The 17,738-nt window shown below is 49.0% G+C and overlaps 1 protein-coding gene across 1 annotated transcript in view; it reads right to left on the bottom strand.

The window, feature by feature from the left end:
• Positions 1 to 17,738, bottom strand: part of cyfip1 (cytoplasmic FMR1 interacting protein 1) — a 189,018-nt gene that overhangs the window by 91,178 nt on the left and 80,102 nt on the right. Inside the window, exon 19 of the mRNA XM_038819028.1 lies at positions 10,809 to 11,008. Coding sequence (XP_038674956.1) covers positions 10,809 to 11,008 — 200 coding nt within the window. The remainder of the gene's footprint in view (positions 1 to 10,808; positions 11,009 to 17,738) is intronic.

Below are 17,738 nucleotides of genomic sequence, written 5' to 3'. Positions count from 1 at the left end.
GGTTCCAGCGGCTAAGTGATCGAGAGAAAGTCCTGAGGTGGGCTAAAAGGGAGAAAAGCAGCAAGTGGCAGAACTCGACGGTAAGGGTGTACCAGGACTGGAGTGCGGAGGTGGCAAAGCGGCGGGCCCGGTACAACCGGACAAAGGCGGTGCTACACGCGAAAAAGATCAAATTTGGAATGTTGCAACCGGCGCGCTTGTGGGTCACCTACAAGGACCAACATCATTATTTCGAGTCCCCAGAGGAGGCCTGGACCTTTGTACAAGAGGAAAAGTTGGACACGAACTAAAACCTGGGAGCACCGGCGGTCGTAGCCGCCGGGGGACTCTTGATTGTGCAAGTGGCCCTTTTCTTTTTCAGGCCAGGTCGGAACTGGGTAACAGTTTCGTGGAGTGTTTGGGGTGTTTTTTCTCGAACGGTTGACTTTTCTGAATATTTTGAAGGTTTCGAGTTGTTGGGTGTTTCTGTATATTTGTACTGTTGAAATCTCTATTGTGGGTCGTTGGCTTCTTATGGGGTGTTTTTTCCCGTTTCCAATTTCCCTTAGTTATTTACCCCTCTTACCCTTTTTCTTTGGGTGCTTGGGGGGGTTTTTTGGTTCTTTTTTTTCTTTTCGGGTTATGGTTATCTGCGGTTATTTATACTGTTTGATGGAGGGTGATGGTTGGGCACGCGGTTAGTTGATAGTTAGTTAATTATTTTGTTATTTAAGTATGTAGTTAAGTATTTATGTATTTAGTTGCCATTGGGTATTTGTATTTATATCGTTAAGTTGGGGAGACGGGACGGGGGGGAGCGGGTTGATTATGCGGGTCTTTCTCGGGGGTTTTAAGGGGATCTTTCACGGGCGCAGATGGGGTGAACCGGGAGGAGTCGGAATGTGGCAGGAGCAGCCGGGTCAGCGGAGACCAGCTGACTCTCGGGAGTACGATGTGGGGTACATCGCGGCTAGGAGGGGTCCTAGCCGGGGGGGGGGGGGGAAGGGGGGGGGGACTGGGGGGGGACACCGGGTTGCTGCTAGAAAGACCAGGGACGAGAAGGGGAGAGCCGGGGGGGGTGGGGGGGGGGGGGGGGGGGCCATCGCTATGGGAAGCGGGTCAGAAAAGAAGGGATGACCCGGGGCGAGCAAGGGACAAGACATGGCTAATCGACAGGGAGTAGGGACGGGTCGCTCTGCGACCCGATTGATCACGTGGAACGTAAGGGGGCTGAATGGGCCGGTCAAAAGATCAAGGGTCTTCTCACACCTGAAGGGACTGAAGGCTGATGTAGCAATGCTGCAGGAGACTCATTTGAGGGTAGCAGATCAGGTCCGCCTGAGAAGGGGGTGGGTGGGACAGGTGTTCCACTCAGGCTTGGATATCAAGAACCGGGGGGTGGCGGTTTTGGTGGGAAAGAGAGTGTCGTTTGTGGCGGCAGAGGTGGTGGCAGACAAGGAGGGCAGGTACGTGATGGTGAGGGGTAGGCTGCAGGGAGAGAGTGTGGTACTGGTAAATGTGTATGCCCCGAACTGGGACGACGCGGGTTTTATGAGGCGCCTGCTGGGCCTCATCCCGGGACTGGAGGCAGGGGGCCTGATCATGGGAGGGGACTTTAATACGGTGTTAGACCCTGGGCTGGATAGATCGAGTTCCAGGACGAATAGGAGGCCGGCAGCGGCAGAGGTGTTAAGGGGGTTCATGGAGCAGATGGGAGGGGTAGACCCATGGAGATTTGGTAGGCCTAGGGCGAGGGAGTATTCTTTTTTCTCCCACGTCCACAGAGTGTACTCTAGGATCGATTTTTTCGTATTGAACAGGGGGCTGATACCGAGAGTGCAGGACACGGAGTACTCGGCCATTGCGATATCGGACCATGCACCACATTGGGTGGACGTGGACATGGGGGAGGCGCGGGACCAACGCCCGTTGTGGCGCCTGGATGTAGGGCTGTTGGCGGACGAAGAGGTGTGCAGAAGGGTGAGAACGGGCATTGAGAACTATCTGGGTACGAATGACACAGGTGAGGTGCAGGTGGGGACGGTCTGGGAGGCCTTGAAAGCAGTGATTAGAGGAGAGCTGATCTCCATAAGGGCACACAGAGAGAGGAAGGAGAGGCAGGAAAGGGAGAGGCTGGTGGGGGAGCTCCTAGAAGTAGATAGGAAATATGCGGCGGCGCCAGAGGAGGGGCTATTAAGGGAGCGGCGTAGCTTGCAGGCCAGGTTCGACCTACTGACCACTAGGAAGGCGGAAATGCAGTGGAGAAGGGCGCAGGGTGCGGCGTATGAGTACGGGGAAAAGGCGAGCAGGATGCTGGCACACCAGCTTCGTAAGCGAGATGCAGCCAGAGAGATTGGGGGAGTGAGAGAGAGGGGTGGGGATGTAGTGCAGAAGGGGCAAGAGGTGAATAGGGTCTTTAGGGACTTCTATAGGGAATTGTATAGGTCTGAACCGCCGAAGAGGAGAGGGGGAATGAAGAACTTTCTCGACAAATTGGGGTTCCCAAAGGTACAGGAGGAGCTGGTGGAAGGGTTGGGGGCGCCGATAGAGCTGCAGGAGCTAATTAAAGGGATAGGCCAGATGCAGGCGGGGAAGGCGCCGGGGCCGGATGGGTTCCCGGTGGAGTTTTACAGGAAATTTGTGGACTTGGTGGGTCCAGTGCTGGTGCGAGCCTTCAATGAGGCGCGCGAGGGGGGGGTTCTGCCTCCAACAATGTCGCAGGCCCTGATCTCCTTGATTTTGAAGCGGGACAAGGACCCGGTCCAGTGCGGGTCCTACAGGCCTATCTCCCTCTTAAATGTAGATGCCAAGCTGTTAGCAAAGGTCCTGGCAACCAGGATAGAGGACTGTGTGCCAGGGGTAGTCCATGAAGACCAGACGGGGTTCGTGAAGGGACGCCAACTTAACACAAATGTTCGGAGATTGTTAAATGTGATTATGATGCCAGCAGTGGAAGGGGAGGCGGAGATAGTGGTAGCGCTGGACGCGGAGAAGGCATTTGACAGGGTGGAGTGGGAATACTTGTGGGAGACGTTGGAAAGGTTTGGGTTTGGGGAGGGATTTATCAAGTGGGTAAAACTGCTCTATTCAGCTCCGATGGCAAGTGTGGTAACAAACGGGAGGAGGTCAGAATATTTTGGGCTCCATCGAGGTACTAGGCAGGGATGTCCCCTATCTCCCTTACTCTTTGCATTAGCGATTGAGCCGTTGGCGATGGCACTGAGGGGTTCAGGGGGGTGGAGAGGACTGACAAGGGGAGGGGAGGAACATCGGGTCTCGCTCTATGCGGATGATTTGTTGTTGTATGTGGCAGACCCGGAGGGGGGAATGCCGGAGGTAATGGGGATACTAGCGGAGTTCGGGGACTTTTCGGGATATAAATTAAATCTGGGGAAAAGTGAGGTCTTTGTAATACACCCGGGAGACCAAGGGGAGGGAATTGGGAGGCTCCCCTTCAAAAGAGCAGTTAAAAGTTTTAGGTATTTGGGGGTGCAGGTGGCAAAGAACTGGGGGACCCTACACAAGTTGAACTTTTCCAGACTGGTGGAGCAGATGGAGGAGGAGTTTAAGAGGTGGGACATGGTGCCGCTGTCGCTAGCAGGGAGGGTGCAGTCAGTTAAAATGACGGTCCTCCCGAGGTTCTTGTTTTTGTTCCAGTGTCTGCCCATCTTCCTCCCCAGGGCCTTTTTCAAGAAGGTAACGAGTAGTATCATGGGGTATGTGTGGGCACATGGCACCCCGAGAGTTAGAAGGGTCTTTTTGGAGCGGAGTAGGGATAGTGGAGGGCTGGCGTTACCCAACCTTTCCGGATATTACTGGGCGGCAAATACATCGATGGTACGAAAGTGGATGATGGAAGGGGAGGGGGCAGCCTGGAAGCGCATGGAGAGGGCGTCCTGCGGCAACATAAGCTTAGGGGCACTGGTAACGGCACCATGGCCGCTCCCTCCCACGAGGTATACCACGAGCCCGGTGGTGGCGGCCACCCTCAAGATCTGGGGGCAGTGGAGGCGACACAGGGGGGAAGTGGGAGGTCTGATAGGGGCACCACTAAGAGGGAACCACAGATTTGCGCCGGGAAACACAGGAGGGGGATTCCAGAGCTGGCAGAGGGCGGGTATTAGACAACTGAGGGACTTGTTTATAGAGGGGAGGTTTGCGAGCCTGGGAGAGCTGGAGGAGAAATTTGGGCTCCCCCCGGGGAACACGTTCAGGTACCTCCAAGTGAAGGCATTTGCCAGACGACAGGTAGCGGGGTTCCCCGCGCTCCCCGACAGGGGGGTGAGTGATAGGGTGCTATCAGGGGTCTGGGTCGGGGAGGGGAAGATCTCGGACATCTATAAGATTATGCAGGAGGTGGAGGAGGTACCAGTAGAGGAGCTGAAAGATAAGTGGGAGTTAGAGCTGGGGGAACAGATAGAGGACGGGACATGGGCAGACGCCCTGGAGAGGGTTAACTCGTCGTCGTCATGTGCGCGACTAAGTCTCATTCAATTTAAGGTACTGCATAGAGCCCACATGACGGGGACAAGGATGAGTCGGTTTTTCGGGGGTGAAGACAGGTGTATTAGATGTTCGGGAAGCCCTGCGAATCATGCACATATGTTTTGGGCATGTCCGGCACTGGAGGAGTTCTGGAAGGGGGTGGCAGGGACGGTGTCGAGAGTGGTGGGGTCCAGGGTCAAGCCAGGATGGGGACTTGCGATCTTCGGGGTTGGGGTGGAACCGGGGGTACAGGAGGCGAGGGAGGCTGGAATATTAGCCTTTGCGTCCTTGGTGGCTCGGAGGAGGATCCTGATTCAGTGGAGGGACGAAAGGCCTCCGAGTGTTAACACCTGGTTAAACGACATGGCAAACTTTATCCAATTGGAAAGGATCAAATTCGCCCTGAGAGGGTCGGTGCAGGGGTTTTCCAGGCGATGGCAACCCTTCCTAGACCTCTTGGATCAGAGATAGAAACTGAGGCCATGACAGCAGCAACCCGGGAGGGGAGGGGAGGGCGGGAGGGGGGGAGGGGGAAAACGACGAAGGAAGTACGGTAGCGGCGGTGGCACGGGCAAGGCCTGCCCGAGGACGCTGCTAGAAATGATAAGTTGGTTTGACTGTCGGTTCGCCGGCGGGGGGGGGGGGGGGGGGGGGGGGGGGATGCGCGGGTAGGGGGGGGGGGGGGGGGGGGTTCTTTTTCTTTTCCTTGTTAAGTAGGGGGGTTTGACTTTGTTTTGTTATAATTTAAATGTAAATGTAGGGGGGGTTAAAATGTTTGTATTTTGAAAAATTCAATAAAATTTATTTAAAAAAAAAAAGAGCTGTAATTCAAAATTTGAATGTCACTGTTATTGTGAATTCCAGCTAAAAGTTTAAGAGCAGAGGAGTTACCCCCAATTTCCTGGCCAATACTTATCCCTCAATCAACATCCCAAAAAGAATCAGCGGAATTGTGGCCAGCGACATCCCTTGCCTCATTGAACATCCTGATCAATACCGGCCCCAATATCCCAGAGAACCTTTTATAAACCCCCCCCCCCACCCCCCAACACCAAAGAAGTCCCGCATCCTCTCCAGCCCCGTAGGCCATAGGTGTGAGTGAGAGGGAAGAGATACAAAAGAGACCAGAGGAGAAATATCTTCACACAGACGGTGGTGAGAATCTGGAACGGGCTGCCGGAGGCAGTGGTAGCGGTGGGTACGATTTGTCCTTCAAAAAGCAGTTAGACAGTTACATGGGCAGGGTGGGTACAGAGGGATATGAGCCAAATGCGGGCAAGTGGGACTAGCTTAGTGATAGAACCTGGGTGGCATGGACAAGCGGCCCCGAAGGGCCTGTTTCCATGATGTAGGGGGTTCCAACCTATACAGCCTACTGTAGAAATCCCGAAATGCCTTATTCACCCCTGCTGAATCTCCAACCAGGTTCCCATCTCCGTCATTTACTTGTCCTATCTCCCTGGCTGCCTCCCTCTTTCTAAGCTGTTGCGCAAGCATTCTCCTGGCCTTCTCTCCATACTCACAGATCGCCCCCTCACCTTTCTCAGCTGCTCCACTGCCCTCCGTGGTTGACAAGCCGAACTCCGCCTGTAGCCTCCGCCGTTTCCTTAAAAGCCCTGCCTCTGGGGCCTCCGCATACCTCCTATCGATCTGTAGTATCTCCTAAACCAGTCGGTCCGTCTCTGCCCTGTCTACCTTCTCCCTGTGGGCCTGTATCGAGATCAGCTCCCCTCTAACCACCGCCTTCAGTGATTCCCAAGCCACCGCTGCTGAAATTACCACCGTGTCATTGATCTGCAGGTCATTCTGAATACATTTCCACAGCCGCTTGCACTCCCCTTCATCAGCCAAAAGTCCCACATCTAACCTTCAGTGTGGGCGCTGGTTACTGTTTTTACTAACCTGCAGGTCAACCCAGTGCGGAGCATGGTCTGAGATTGTGATCGCCGAGTACCCAGTGTCCACCACCCCTGCCAGTAAGGCCCTGCTCAAAATGAAGAAATCAATTCGGGAGTACACTTTATGCACGTGCGAGTAGAAGGAGAACTCCTTCACCATCGGCTGCCCAAATCTCCATGGATCCAGCCCCCCATCTGCTCCTTGAACCCTCTTAGTTCCTTTGCCATTGCTGGCACCCTGCCCTTCTTTGAGCTTGACCGGTCCAAGTCAGGGTCAATAACTGTGTTGAACTCCACTCCCATGACCAACCTGTGCGAGTCCAGGTCCGGTATCTTCCCCAGCATCCTCTTTATAAACTCCACCTCATCCCAATTTGGCACATACACATTTAATAATACCACCTGCACCCCCTCCAGTTTCCCACTGGCCATAAAGTACCGACCTCCCATATCCGAAACTATTCTACCCGCCTCAAACACCACCCGCTTATTGATCAGGATCGCGACTCCTCTAGTCTTTGAATCCAGTCATGAGTGAAAGACCTGACTGACCCAGCCTTTCCTCAATCTAATCTGGTCAGTTACTCTAAGATGCGTCTCCTGCAACATTACCACGTCTGCCTTCAATCCCCCAAGATGCACGAACACACGTGCCCTCTTGACCGGCTCATTTAATCGTGAAACATTCCAGGTGATTAGCCTAGTTGTGGGGCTCATGCCCCCCCGCCGCCGCCCCCCCCCCCCCCCCCCCCCCCCCCCCCCCGATCAGCCATCCCCTTTTTTGGGCCCGCCTCCAGCCCATGCTCCACACCTCCACTGGCCCGCCCCCAGGCAGCCTCCACCCCCAACCACCTCTGTCCCTTGGCCCAAGTACCCCCTCCCCCCCCCCAGTAACAACACTCTGTAACCCAACCCCTTTGATAAACAAACATATGCACACCCCCTACTGCGCTTCCCTGAATTAGCCCGCCCAGCTAGCTTGGTGGCTCCCATCCCTGGCACCAGATAGTCTCCCACCTATTGTTCATTCCCGTCCCCCCGCTCATACAAACATACTCCAACATCAAACAATCACCACACAATTGCCAGGCAGAAAAACACCAAAATCTAAACAAGCACACCTCCATCCCCCAACAGTGCAAATGAAAACCTTAACTCTCTCAGCTCTGCGACTGGTCCCAAATCAATACAGAAGGCATTACAAACAGCTTCCACAAAACGAAAAACAAGAAACTTTTTATTTTTAAAGAACAGAGAAACAAAAAGGAAAAAAAACATGAACGTTGCAGCAAAGTTCAAAAGTTCTCAGTACACCAGCAGTCCTTTCCTTTTCATGAAGTCTAGCGCATCCTCAGGCGACTCAAAATAAAAGTGCCGTTCTCGTACGTGACCCAGAGACGAGCCAGATACAACAGTCTGAACTTACCTTTTTCTTAAAAAGGATCGACCTAATCTGGTTGAAGCCTGCTCTTCTCCTGGCCACCTCCACACTCAGGCCTTGGTAGACCCGCAGAATACTATTGTCCCATTTACAGCTCCGTGTCTGCTTGGCCCACTGTAGAATGCGCTCCTTATCCAAGTACCTGTGGAATCTCACCACCATTGCCCTCGGGGGGCACCGTTCATGGCTTCCTCGCAAGTGCTCGGTGAGTCCTGTCCACCTCCATCCCCCAGCAGCTTCTCAAACATATCTGGGATGTATGCCCCAGCTTCCACTCCTTCGGACCCCTCCAGGAGCCCAACGATTCTCAAGTTCTGCCGGCGGGACCTATTCTCTAGGTCCTCCACCTTCTCCAGGAGCTTCTTCTGCTGATCTCTCAGTATCCCCACCTCCAGCTCCACCGCAGTTTGATGTTCCTCCTGCTCAGCTAGCCCCTTCTCCACCTTCTGGATGCCAGATCTTGGGTGTCCAATCTAAGCTCCAGCCACTCAATCGACTCTTTTATCGGGTCCAAGCAGTCCCGTTTCTGCTTTGCAAAGCCTTCCTGAATAACTTGCATCAGCTGCTCCGTTGACCGCTGGGTCGACAAACCAGAGGTCTGGTCCTCCGCCATGCTGTCTGCTGCTGCAGCTTCAGCCCAAGCCTTCTCTGTCTTTCTGTTACAGCCTTTCCGTGCACTTTTAGTCCTTCTCTCCATTAACCGATGTGGGAATTCAGTACACAATTGCCTCTGTCTTCAGTTTTACAGTTCAAGTCCGGTAGAAAATCGGAGGAAAAGGTCCAAAAGTCCGACCCAAGCGGGAGCCACAAAATATGCGACTTACTCCCTCATAGCCGCCACCGGAATTCCAGAGTGTCATAACTTGACAAATTGACAGTTTGTTATGGCTGGTCAAAGAGTTAAAGGGAAGAGGTTTTGAAGCACTGTGTCCTTTGCACTCTCTTGGCACTGGCATTTAAAAAACTTTAATAGGATAAAATAAACATAGGTAGGCCTCCTCACAATTCAAACTTGTCTGGGTACATGTAAAAAAAGAATACCTTCAAGGATACCCTCAAAGCCGCCTTGAAAAAGTGCAACATCCCCACCAACACCTGGGAATTCTTGGCCCAAACCCGCCCAAAGAGGAACTGAACGCCTCGAGTTTCATCACAGAGCAAGCTGAAGCAAAACTTAAGAAGGTTGGTGCAGACTTGATGACCCAAAAGGCCTCCTTCTGCACTGTAGCATCTCTATGGACAGTGAATGGGTGCATGGGCCCCCTACCCACTCGCTCCTCCAATCACCACCTGTTCCACCGAGGACAGTGACTGCAGGTCAGGCATTGGATTCCTCAGTCACCCGAGAACTCATTTCCAGTGAGGACACAAGTCATCCTCTACTCCAAGGGACGGCCTAAGAAGACAACAACAAAATGAACAAGCTTCTCCAATGACCTTCCCACATTCATAAACACCCCAATGACTGATCACAAAAGCCAAGTAAAATTATTTTAAAATCCAAGAACTAGCAGCTAAGAGTGCCGCTGCTATCAAGAACAATTCCAAAATAAAATTAAGCTGACATGACAGCATTGCTATTAACTGAACTGAAAGAAACCTTCAAACAGATGGTAGGTACTCTCAACTTTCTCAAAAATTTGAAATGATTCCTTTCCCCAGCAATGCAAGATGTCAGTGCAGAATAAATGGATGCTGATTTTCTGCACTAATGGGTGGAATTTTGACAGACCCATCTGTCCTGTTTGTGGTAACAAAATCTACACTATGTGAAGAACTTAATTTTCAGCATGAAAAATTGCAAAATTTATTGTGACTGAAAGTCCGTTTGAGTTTCTATTTGGGGAAAGAATGTGCAAATGCTGCTATCCTTAATCCACACAAACAACATAACTTGGGAGTTCCCAATTGCATGTGAAGAATTACGTTAATTTCTGGGATTTTTACTTCTTTTTAGCCCCCCATTCCCTCAGGTTTGCCACATCTCTCTTCCTTCCCTTCCCTCTCCCGACCACTCAGTCCCTCCCACACACCATCCCTCTTGAGCCAAGGACGCAAGCAAAAAGCAGAGAGAGGATCGCTTCATCTTTTAAAACAAGAGTGGATGAACATAACCCACAGGAAATTCAAGGAAATGAGAAAGAGTAGGGCAGTGAGATTATTTCTGGTTCATTCTGATATAGATCTGGTATAAATACAATAAGTCAAGTTAAATTTCTCTGCTGCCCATGCCCTAACCCGCATCTAGTCCCTGTTATCAATCACTTCTGTGCTCACTGACATCTGTCAACTTCTGTCCACCAACTCCTGTTTCAAAATTGGCATCCAATTGTTTAATCCGTTCTTAGCCTCATCATTCTGCACCTTTACAACCTCCTTCAGCCCTACAACCCTCGAAGAACACCTCATTCCTCCAAATCTGGACCTGCGGGCAACCCCATTCATTTTGTCCCACCATTGGCATCCATGCCATCAGCTGTCTAGGCTTGGCGCTCTGGAATTCTCTCCCTAAACATTCCCATCACTCCTCCAAGATCCTCATTAAAATCAACCATTTTGATCAAGCTTTTAGTAAACATACAAAAATCTTATTTTTCTGCATGGAGTCAATTTTCTTCTGATTAAGCCACTGTGAAGCACCTTGAGGTGTTTAAGATTAAAGGCATTATATAAATGCAAAATGTCATTATCATTATTGAATACTGCGAGGTCCTGAGAAGGTAGTCACAAAGATAAAGATTTACAAGTTGCTTGTACAATGAGATGGCAGGGCAGCCTCTGGTGAAATACAATTAATCACTGTGCTCTAAGCATGTCCTCATTAACTCAATACTTGCGCAAGTTAAAACTAAAATAATAAGTATTAAATATTGCCCGTTATTCAAATAAATAAGTTTTAACTAGCAGATGACTGTGAATAAGTTGATTATAGAACTTTAAGTTACCAAGAACCAGTTGTGAGATGGATTAAGGTTTAAAAAAATGCTATTAAAAATTAATCAAACCTGTGTGTGGAACCATTGTAGCAGTAGTTCGGAAGGAAATCATAATTCAGCTCCCAGAATACATGGAGAGTTATTCTTCCATATGGTGCAGATACATTGTGATTGGCTTCCCTGAACATGGCATCAAAACTGTCCAGGGTTAAGTATTTACTGAGCAGCTTGTGATTCATACGGTTGACTTCTACTAGACCTTCAAGTTCCTGAAGAACCAAAATCACAACAGAAAAAGTTAACCCTCAATATTACAACATGCAACGATTGAACAGTCAGCTTTCCCAATGGTTGATTGTTTATATTGAGTGATAGAACTTATAGCACAGGAGACTATTCAGCCCTTCGTACGTGTGCTTGCTGTTTGAAAATACGATCTAATTTAGTCTCACACATCAGCTTATTCTCTATTCTTATGTAAACTACATGTACATGTCCAATTACCTTTCTAAAATCCCAATGGAATCTGCTTCTGCCACCCTTTGGGGTAGTCTGTTTCCGATCTCAACAACTGTGGATAAAAAAAGTTCCACTTAATTTCCCTTCTAGCTCTTTCGCTAATTATTTGAAGTCTAAAGTAAAGTCGCTAGCCCCAGAAGACCATAGGCTGCTTTTCCCTTTGAGGAGGGAGAGCTGACTCGTGGTGATTGAACCTGAGGATCACCACACCTCAGGCAAGGAGCAAGGTTGAGAAGGCGGGCTTTCATGATTATCAACTGGTACAGGGATTGATTGTTGGCCTTGCTCTACATTGTGAATCAGCTGTCCAGCCAACTGAGCTAAATGAGCCCTCAAAGTATGATTTGTATTATCTGCAAACTTCCTAGCATTCTCAACCATCTTATAAACCTACCCTGCTTCCTTCAAAAAATTGTGAATATGCATTAATCTTGCAGCCCACCGCTCCCCAATTCTTCATCAAAATTTAACATTTTAGATTATACTGCTCTCTTCATTCTTCCTATCAAAATGCATCAGTTTACACTTCAGTGTTAAATTTCAAATGTCGAGTGTCTGTCAATTTCAACCATGCCAGTACCAATCCTCCTGAAGTATAATCAAAAGAACAGTGGTGCCAACGCCAAACAATAGGGGACATTTACCTCCCGTATGAAAAACAATTGTTTACCACTATGCTCTGCTTTCTGTCCTATTATAAAGGATAATTTGAGCCCGAGAAGACGGTCCTACAAAGGAGTAGAAATGTGGGGGGCTTGGCCCTCCCGAACCTTCAGTTCTACCATGGGCAGCCACCACAGAAAGGGTACAGGCATGGTCAAGGAACCGAGTGTAGAATGGGTCAGAATGAAGGAGAGTTCCTGCACAGGGTCTTCTCTCCGAACACTGGCACAACTGCACTCATGTCCCTTCCAACCAAATACTCAAAAACCCAGTGGTAGTTACCACACTCCGAATGTGGAGCCAAATGTGATATCACTTCGGTCTGACCGAGATGCCCACCACGGCCATCTGCAAAAACCACAAGTGCACCCCCACGACAATGGATGCCTCCTGCAAAAGGTGGAGACAGGTCAAGGGGACATTGTTGAATCGAGACAGGTACATAAGAGGGCAGAGTATTGCCCCTGGGGAGCTTACGGACAAGTTCCAGCTCCCAAAAAGGAACAAACTCAGATATAACTAAGTCCAAAACTTTCTCCACAAGAAAACAAAATCCCCCCACGTACCAGGACTTACACTAATGGAAAGGCTACTGACTGCGGACGTACTAGGGCAGGGGAACAGTGCGGACAAATGCTGGAAGAGGTACACTCACCCCTGGACACTACAAGGAGGAAGTGGGAGGAAGGACCATGCAAGGAGATAGGGGGAGGACTCTGGATCGAAGCACTCCCAGGGCAAAGTTCACCTCCATGTGCACAGGGCTGAGCCTAGCACAGCTAAAGGTGGTGCACAGGGCGTATCTAACCAGGACGAGAATGAGCGGTTTCTTCCTGGAGGTAAAGGACAAGTGTGAACTGTGCCAGGGAGGCACGGGCAACACCACGCACATGTTCAGGGCCTGCCTCTGACTTGTTGGGAACTGGACGTCCTTCGTTGAGGCCAAATCCAGTGCTGTGGGGACGAGGGTGGAGTTGTGCCCGCTGGTCTTTGGAGTATCAGAACAGCCAGAGCTCTTCATGGGAAGTGGAGCAGATGCCCTGGCCTTTGCCACCCTGATCGCTCGCCGGAGACTCCTGCTCGGCTGGCGATTGGCAGCACCATCCAAGGTGCCGACTGGCTGTCGAACTTGGCAGAATTTCTCAGGCTAGAGAAAATAACGTGGAGGCTTTTCCCCAACTTGTCCCAAGACGTACGTACGTGTGTGTGTGTGTGTGTGTGTGTGTGTGTGTGTGTGTGTGTTTGTGTGTGTGTTTGTGGAGCCTCAGCTGTTGAGCCTTGTATAACAGGTTCCGCGGGTCAAAATGATGTACCCTATGTATAATAATTAGAACTACAGTGGTTGTAAAATGTTAAACCCCTAATAAAAAATATTTTTTGAAAAAGGATAATCGGAAATAGATTGCTTGGGTCATACCCAAGTGAGATCAAACAGAAATCTACAGAATAAGTACATAGCTTTCAACAGCAAGTGGGTCCTTTTAAGGGATTAAGAAATTACAGTTTCGCTACAAAATAGGAATGTGCATAAATTCCAAACCCAATCATTTTTGTCTGAGAATTTCAAATTACATTGACATGGAAGGTACATATTCTAGGCCAAATAAAATACACATGGGGCAAGTTTGGTGGCTGGCACAGATGTGGGGGCATTTAATCAAATAAGAGGGTGGCAAGTGGGAAGGCCCACCAGCGAGCTTCCAACCCCATCACTAATTGAGGCTCTTGAGTCGGCACTTAAGGGTCCAGCAAAGGGTCTCATTCCATTTACCCAGCTGCAGGTGAGGGACTCCCCATGCAGGAAGCCTGAAAAACAAATCTTATCGGGCTTGCTTGCAGCCTTCCAGGGATTTTCCGGGGGGGGGGGGGGGGGGGGGGGGGGGGGTCCTTCATTCAACGGAATGCAATTCCTGATTAAGAGACCTGACATCACCACCATCATTAATCTGTGCCTGGGTCCTTTGGCAATCCTGGTTCTTATGTGGCATTTACACCATAGACCCCCACCTCCCAGGTGTAATGAAGAGTTGCCAGCCAAACAGTCCCACAATCAATCGATCAAATCAAAGCTCTGCAATCTTAACACAAGTAGTTGTGAAAATTGAGTTGGGCAATAAAACAACTCGTCAAAAGAGCTGGCTCCACAAATATTCCCATCTTTAATGCTACGGGAGCACTGCATCACAATGCAAAAGAAGAGGCTCAAGTATTTGCAACTACCTTTAGCCAGAAGTACCAAGTTGGTGATTCATCTCACCACCCTCTGAGCTCCCAAGCATCACAGATGTTAAGTCTTCAGCCAATCTGTACACCATACAATAGCAAGAAACAATCTGAAGGCACTGGATACTGAAAATGGGCCCTAATAATATACCAGTAATAGTAGTGAAGACTTGAGCTGCAAAACTAGCTGTGCCCGTAGTTAAGCAGTTTGAATGCAGCTACAAAACTGGTATCTACCCGGCAGTGAGGAAATAATGCCCAGGTATGTCCTGTCTATAAAAAGCAGGACAGATAAATTTGGCTGATTGTCGCCTCATCAGCCTATTCTCAATCATCTGCAAAGTGATGGAAGGTATCGTCAACGGTGCTATCAAGAAGCACGTGCATTGCAATAACCTTTTCATTGGTGTTCAGTTTGGGTCCTGCTAGGGTGGCTCATTTTCTGACCTCATTACAGCCTGGGCCCATAAATGGACAAAAGAGTTAAACTGAAACAGCGATGCAAGAATGACTGCCCTTGACATCAAGGCAGCATGCAACAGAGTGGGGCATCAAGAAGCTCCAGCAAAACTGGAGTCAATGGGCATACGCTGGTTGGAATCTTATCTAATACAAAGAAAGATCGTTGTGGTATTGGAGGTTCAATCATCTCAGTTCCAGGACATCACCGTAGGAGTTCCTCAGGGTAGTGCCCATGCCTAACCATCTTCAACTGCTTCATCAATGACCTTCCTGCCATCATAAAGTTAGAAATGGGAATGTTCATTGATGATTGCACAATACTCAGTACCATTTGTGACTGAAGTAATCCATGTCCATATGCAGGAAGATCCAGATAATGCAGAGGCTTGGCTGATGAGTGGCAAGTTACATTCGCACCACACAAATGCCAGGCAATGATCATCATCAGCAAGAAGAGTCTAACCATCTCTCCTTGACATTCAATGGCTTTACCATCACTGAGTCTCAAATATCACTAACCTGGAGATTAGCACTGACCAGAAACTGAACTTGACCCAGTCATATAAATACTGTGGCTAAATAGATCAGAAGCTGGGAATTCTATGGCAAGAAATTCAACTCCTGTGCCCCCAAAGCCGTCTATAAGGCGCAAGTCAGGAGTGCAATGCAGTACTCTCCACTTGCCTGGATAATTGTAGCTTCAATAATATTTAAGGAGCTCAACACCAGCCAAGGCAAGCAGCGTGTTTGATTGGCACCCCATTCACCAACCTAAAGATTTTGCCATCGGTGCAGAGTGGCAGTAGTGTGTACCTTAAATATGTTGCACTGCAGCAACTCACCATGAATCCTTTGACATCACCCTCAAAACCTGCTATCTCCATCACCCAGAAGGAAGGACAAAGGTAGCAGATGCATAGAAACACCGCCATCTGCAGGTTTCCCTCCAGGTCACACACCATCCGGAGTTGGAAATATAATCATGGTTCCATCACTGTCACTGGATCAAAATCCTGAAAGTCGCTTCTTGGCATCACTAGGTAAACAAGGTCAACAAGAAGGCAACCCACTATCACTGCACTTGCCGATGAACCACAAACGTTGACCTTGGGGTTGGTTTAGCACATGATTAAATCACTGGCTTTGAAAGCAGACCAAGACAAGCCAGCAGCACGGTTCAATTCCTGTACCAGCCTCCCCGAACAGGTGCCGGTATGTGGCGACTAGGGGCTTTTCACAGTAACTTCATTTGAAGCCTACATGTGACACTATGCAATTTTCATTTCATTTTTTTTTCATTCCTTGCCAGTGACACCCACGTACCATGAAAGATTTTTTAAAAGCTCTAGGTGGGTGGTGACCTATGCTGCAGAGTCCTTGGCCCTAGGGAAGGTCCACCTCTGCCCAATTAAGTGCCTGATTGGCACTTCCTGAAAAGAGGTGCCATTGGGCAAGACCTTCATTGAAATTGTTCCTGGAACAGTTAAAGAAATAAATAGGGCTCTCATAATATTTTCATATTATACATATTTTAGCAACACCCGGAAGATTGCCAAACTTTTTTGCGGATAGTTAAGTAAAAAGGGAATACCCTGATACAAGACGGGAAAATACTTCAAAATTGTTCAACGAACTATCATTCTGCAATTCGTTGGTTTACTCAGATCGCTGACTTTGGTCTCCTGCACTGTTCCAAGACTGCTCGAATAAAGTTCAACATGAACCTGATGAACAGCAACTCACATTTTTACTCTGGCTATCACAATTTTCGACCTTAACCAGAACCCCATTTTCTCTCTGGCAGCTAATGTCCACAATATTGGGGTGGAATACCAGTGCTTCGGAAGATGGGAATGATTCAGATCGATGCTTGGGATAGAGACTCTCTATCAGTACATGGCCAGCAGAGAGGTCTGCACCTCGTGTGTTGACCTGATACTCCCGACCTGGATTGTGCTATGAAGTTTTAAACCCGGAATATGAACACTGAATCAGCGTTAAAAGAAAAACAATCCATTACATAATGGAAAGTCAATTCATTTTTCAAGGTAATTTAGCATGAGAAAATGTTCTGACTGCAACCAATGCATTTATGAATGCAGAGCATAACATTAAAGATCATGAAATTAGAATGAACAAAGCTTTTTAAAATTTTCCATAAATCTGCATACACTGCGATATTTTCTTTGTACAAATATAAACAGATCAAAATTTCTTTTTCCCAGTTAATCACAAACTTTCTAACTATTTTTCTTAAATATAAAGCACCCAATTCATTTTTCTTTTCCCAATTAAGGGGCAGTTTTAGCTTGACCAATCCACCTACACTGTACATCTTTGTGCTGTGAGGATGAGACCCACGCAGACACGGGCAGAATGTGCAAATTGCACATGGACAGTGACCCGGGGTCGGGATTGAACCCGGGTCCTCGACGCCACGAGGCAGCAATGCTACCCACTGTGTCACCGTGCCGCCCTTTTAACTTCGTATATCAACACCGTTGCGTTTCCTCTTCTGCATCCTGATCTTGCCTAGACACCAAGACTGACTGTGTGAGCTTTGCCAAGGATACCTAATTGCTATTTTGAAATTAATTTCACGGCTTGAAGAGAAATTTTTGAAAGTTTTCATCCCAGTAGTAAAGTTCCTAGTGCCCATTCAGGGCTGATCAACCCATCTCCTCCAACCCCAGAGGAACAGGAACAAGGTAATGGGTGGAATTTTTCACTCTGTGCGCAGAGTGCTGGCTGAGGCAAGAAAAGCGATGTGCAGCTTTCCAGCTGCACAGCCGGGTTTGCTCTCCAGATAATCCGGGAATCTGCAGGAAAAATCTGGAGGTGTGGCATATACTGTCATAGTGGTGGGGTGAGGCCTATTCGGGCGGCATTTTGAAAGGGTGCTCCAATTTGCGGTTGTAAACCCCCCGCCCCCCATGAAGCTCTGCAGAGGGGCTGACCCAGCAGTACCAGGGTAGGGGCAATGCCAGGCCACTGTCTGGGCACGCCCCTCTCCCCCTGGGGCCTATGGGTTCCCATCACTTGGGTTCGTGGTTTTCAAAAGCAGTTGTAAACCTTGCCGGACGGGATTTTCTATTGTGCGGGGAACATATGGTGGTGAATTATATTAGAATT

Source organism: Scyliorhinus canicula, chromosome 14 (assembly GCF_902713615.1).
Source record: "Scyliorhinus canicula chromosome 14, sScyCan1.1, whole genome shotgun sequence".
Taxonomy (NCBI): Eukaryota; Metazoa; Chordata; class Chondrichthyes; order Carcharhiniformes; family Scyliorhinidae; genus Scyliorhinus; species Scyliorhinus canicula.
Note: the sequence above shows the minus strand (reverse complement) of the source record. Positions and strands in the feature narration are given on the sequence as shown.